This window comes from Triticum dicoccoides, chromosome 3B (assembly GCF_002162155.2).
Source record: "Triticum dicoccoides isolate Atlit2015 ecotype Zavitan chromosome 3B, WEW_v2.0, whole genome shotgun sequence".
Taxonomy (NCBI): domain Eukaryota; kingdom Viridiplantae; phylum Streptophyta; class Magnoliopsida; order Poales; family Poaceae; genus Triticum; species Triticum dicoccoides.
This window is the reverse complement of record NC_041385.1, coordinates 22,452,434-22,456,507: the sequence shown is the minus strand read 5'-3', so window position 1 is coordinate 22,456,507 and position 4,074 is coordinate 22,452,434. Positions and strand designations below refer to the sequence as shown.

The window sequence follows — 4,074 nt, the reverse complement described above, 5'->3', positions numbered from 1 at the left end:
CAAGTGACTAGACACATCTCGCCATGACGCAATCGATCACAGACAAACGTTGTTGACATATGTCTATGCTGCAAAACATTAGTAGTTTTTTTTTTGAGGGGAGCAAAACGTTAGTAGTTGGAAGCGAGTCTCTACAGGGTCTCCATAACAAAACTTTCCCTCTGTAACGGTGATCGTCTCCCCAAGCCCAGAAACCATCCACCCGGCCCAAATCCAGCCCATCGAACTCTCCTACTTTAAAAACGAAGCAAACCCTAAAAATCATTCACTCTCTCCCCAACCGCCGCTGTGTTCTCTTCTCCTCCACCGTCGATCCCCTTTCTCCTCTTCCCACCGGCGCCAGAGCCGACGAGCTCGCGCCACCTCACCGCCTTCCTCCCTTTTCCAGCCGTCGCCACCCATCTCCTGTCACTGATTCCTAGCAGGTTTCCTTCTTTGACTCGATCAGCTTCCTGCTGAGATATGTATAGGCAGGCGTCTTGGTATTTGGTTGCCAATCAGCAGGCCAACATCTAGAAATAGATGGAAGCGCCGGAGGACGGAGACCTGGTGGCGCGTCTGCCTGAGGACGTGCTCGTCGATGTGCTCCGTCGCGTGACGGGGCCACGCTCGCTCGCCGTGTCGCGCTGCGTGTGCAAAGCGTGGCGGGCAATCATCGACGGCGAGGGACTCCTCCGCAGGCAGCTCCCGTTCAGCGGCATCTTCATCTGCTTCAGGAGGCTATGTCTGCCCGAATTCTTCTCCCGCCCCGCGTCCGCGGGTCAGCCTATTATTAGCGGCAAGCTCGATTTCCTGCCCAGGGCCATTGAACTTCGCCCCGATGGCAACTACTACATCGAGGATCACTGTAATGGACTCCTCTTGCTCCAAGGGAGCTACATCGATGATCACTACGTGGTTAACCCTGCCACGCGATGGTGGAACGCTCTGCCCTTATGCCCGGACAATCGTGGTGATTATTTTCTGGCCTTTGATCCCACGGTGTCATCCCATTACCAGGTGTTTCAGATCCCTTATTTGGATTGGGGAAAATATGAGATTAACCCTTTAGAGGAGACATCCGAATGGCCTCCATCTCCATATATATTGCATGTATTCTCTTCAAGGAGAGGCTGTTGGGAGGAAAGGTTGTTTGTTCGAGAAGGGGATGCCGCAGGAACCGTTGCAAAGGCACGTGTGCGCTTTGAGGGACAACAAAACTCGGTCTATTGGCGCGGATCCCTTTATGTGCATTGTCAAAGTGATTTTGTTATGAGGTACATTTCTGACCAGTTCACATATAATTTTATTTTTAGTGTTTATTTTAATCACATATAATCCTGTGCGCTGAATTTCAAAAATTTATTGCCAACCATTTGATTTTGCAGAATATCTTTGTCTGAAGATAAGTACAGTGTGATTAAGCCACCAACGGATATTGGGTGGAGCAGTTATCTAGGATTATCTGAAAAAGGTGTGTACTGTGCATCATTTGTTGAGAATGCTCACATTCTGGTTTACACCCTCACTGAATCGTGTGATCAGTTCGAGTGGATATTAAAGAACGACTATGACCTTAAGCCTGTGCAAATGTTTGATGGCCAAGTTAATGGACCCTGGACCATACAAGACATTAACTATGAAATTTTTCGTTCTCATCTACCAAATATCAACAAGGAAGAAGTAATTCAAGAGAATTTTGAATGGAACTCCGATGATGACGATTTCAATGAGAACCTAGACATTGTTGAAGTGCAACATCGTCCATATTTTGAGATGGAGGTACTTGGATTTCACCCGTACAAAGAGATTCTCTTTTTGAGTAGGTCAGAGGACTATAAATTGAATGCAATGGCGTTTGCCTATCATTTGAATAGCTTCAAGGTTGAAAAATTGGGTAGCATATACCCGACAGGTCACGACTATTTCAACTGCAGCATTCCTAATGAATCTCATGAGATTGAATCTTTTCCGTACACGCCATGTTGGATTGGAGAAACCCCAGAAAGCGTGAATTAATCGGTAGTAGCTCGTCTTAAACATTATCACATATGTGCTGTTTTTGTTTGGATAATTTTGGCTGTGACTTGTGCAACAAATTATTCTTTAATTATTATTACTCCATTTTGTTATCAAGTAGCTCCTAGATTCTGTGTTTGGGGCTCGCAGATGGGTTTGCATCTCATGCGTCCAGCTTCAAGAGATCTCATTCACGTAATGTAGTCTTCTAAGCAGGAGTTTTTAGATGTTCATATACTCGCATCGGATTACAGGAGTTGCATCGATTTTACCTGCTGCTAGTTGCATCTGCAATCTGATTTCCAGGTTCATGCATGAGGCGATTCAACATCACATCTGAATAACATGTATATTTATTTGGAGTACCCCTGCGGCAGCATTACACAAACTAATTAAGGTGTCTTAACTCAGGAAAGCATATTCAGTACATAATTCTTTCTATTTGCACACTCCGCTATTTCAGGGGCTACTTGATGGCCCCTTCTACCGTTGCTAGCCAGCCCGCCTTGTATTGTTCCACAACTTTGGTACACCGTTGATTTCTCCCTCTGCCTTGTACAACTTTACTTCATAGTTTCTTGGAGTGACCTTGTTATCAAAGAACGAATTTGTCTCTCAGCTCTTAATTTTTAGTTTTTGGAGCTTCTCATCACCCTATAAAGATTTCTCCGCACCATGGTAGGTAGGTGCACTCCATGAGATGGGATCAGATGCCCTTTTGGAATTTAACTTATGATGATAGAAATGAACCGCATTGGTTGATCCACTTGTTGGGCCACCTATCGGAGAGAGAAAACGGTGAGGAGGCGCTTAGTTAGTTTCCTCATAGTGGTGTCTCCTGAGATCAATCTATCTGCCACTTGCGCCTCCACCTCCACTGCTCTGGTTCCGCAGCCAATTGCCAACTTGGTCGCTGCCATGCCCTTTTGCTCTCGGATGTGGATACAATGCAAGGCTAAGAATAGTATGTTTGAATACCTCCTCCGCCGACCCATTCATGGAGAAACCATTGTGCAAACATAATAATAACCTAAAGTCATATCTTCTGATAGGTGATCACTCCTTCGACACCCCAAACTTCCTCAGCCTTGTGGCAAAACCATCCCCAGAGTCAAGGAGGAGTGGCGTATGATCCGACAATGCTGGAACACATGACTGATACTAAAGGAAATTAACCTTCCAGCCAGTTGAATCAGAGACTTGGCCATGTGTAAGTTGTCATATCATGAAAATGTTATTCTGCATGAAAAATATAATCGCAATGCATTGTTTTAATGCTTGGAGGTTTTGGTTTACCATCAAAACAAAAACTGCATGCAGGTCAATTTAGAGTATATCTGAAGGTTGGTTTCGTTTAATATGAAAACTGATAAAGTCTATCCGATGGTTGGTGCCTACTATGCCATTCTAATTCTAGTTTAAGGAGATCAATGTTCCAAAAATAATGGGATTAAGGTAGAGAGCATACGGTAGCAATCTTTGCACATTGTTACAAGTTTGAAGCGTACTTAGAGCATCTCTATCAGATCCCGCAATCCGCCGTCCCGCAAAATCATTTCTGTAAACTTTTTTGCAGGACACCGGGCGCACTGCAAGAAAGATCCAGCATAGTGATCCTGCAAATTTAAACAAACTACTTCACGCTAAAAACATCTCGCTGGAGTTCATAACAAGCATAGCATAGGGAAGCTCATCACACGCATAGCATAAGGGAGTTTATAGTACAAACCATAATTAGACATAACCGAAATTTAAAAACACATTGCGTAGATCTACTCATCGCTGGAGTCGTTGTCGCTGTCGTGGCTGGGCAGGGGCTCGTTGCCGTGGGGAGTGTTGTACATCAGCGTGGAGCAGAGGGTGGTCTGCAACTGGAACTCCTCCTGTAGCGCCGGCACACGTGCGACCGCTGCTACATCTCCGGCTGCGGCGACCTCCTTTGCGTGGAACCATGCGACCTCCGCTATGGTGCTGCAACGCTGGATCGAAGATGTCGCCGGGGCGATGGAAGTTGGCCCAAGCCCTTGCGCCGGCGCTGCGGGACATGGTGCCGTGCTTGCACGCCACCTCCCTCTA

The 4,074-nt window shown here is 46.0% G+C and overlaps 1 protein-coding gene across 1 annotated transcript; it reads left to right on the top strand.

Moving 5' to 3' along the window:
* Window positions 1-656: 656 nt before the first annotated feature.
* On the top strand, window positions 657-2,081 carry LOC119280574. The gene is made up of 2 exons (XM_037561385.1): window positions 657-1,256; window positions 1,368-2,081. The coding sequence occupies exons 1-2, from the start codon at window positions 1,252-1,254 to the stop codon at window positions 1,996-1,998; spliced, it is 636 nt and encodes a 211-aa protein (XP_037417282.1). The 5' UTR covers window positions 657-1,251; the 3' UTR covers window positions 1,999-2,081.
* The last annotated feature ends 1,993 nt before the right edge of the window (window positions 2,082-4,074 follow it).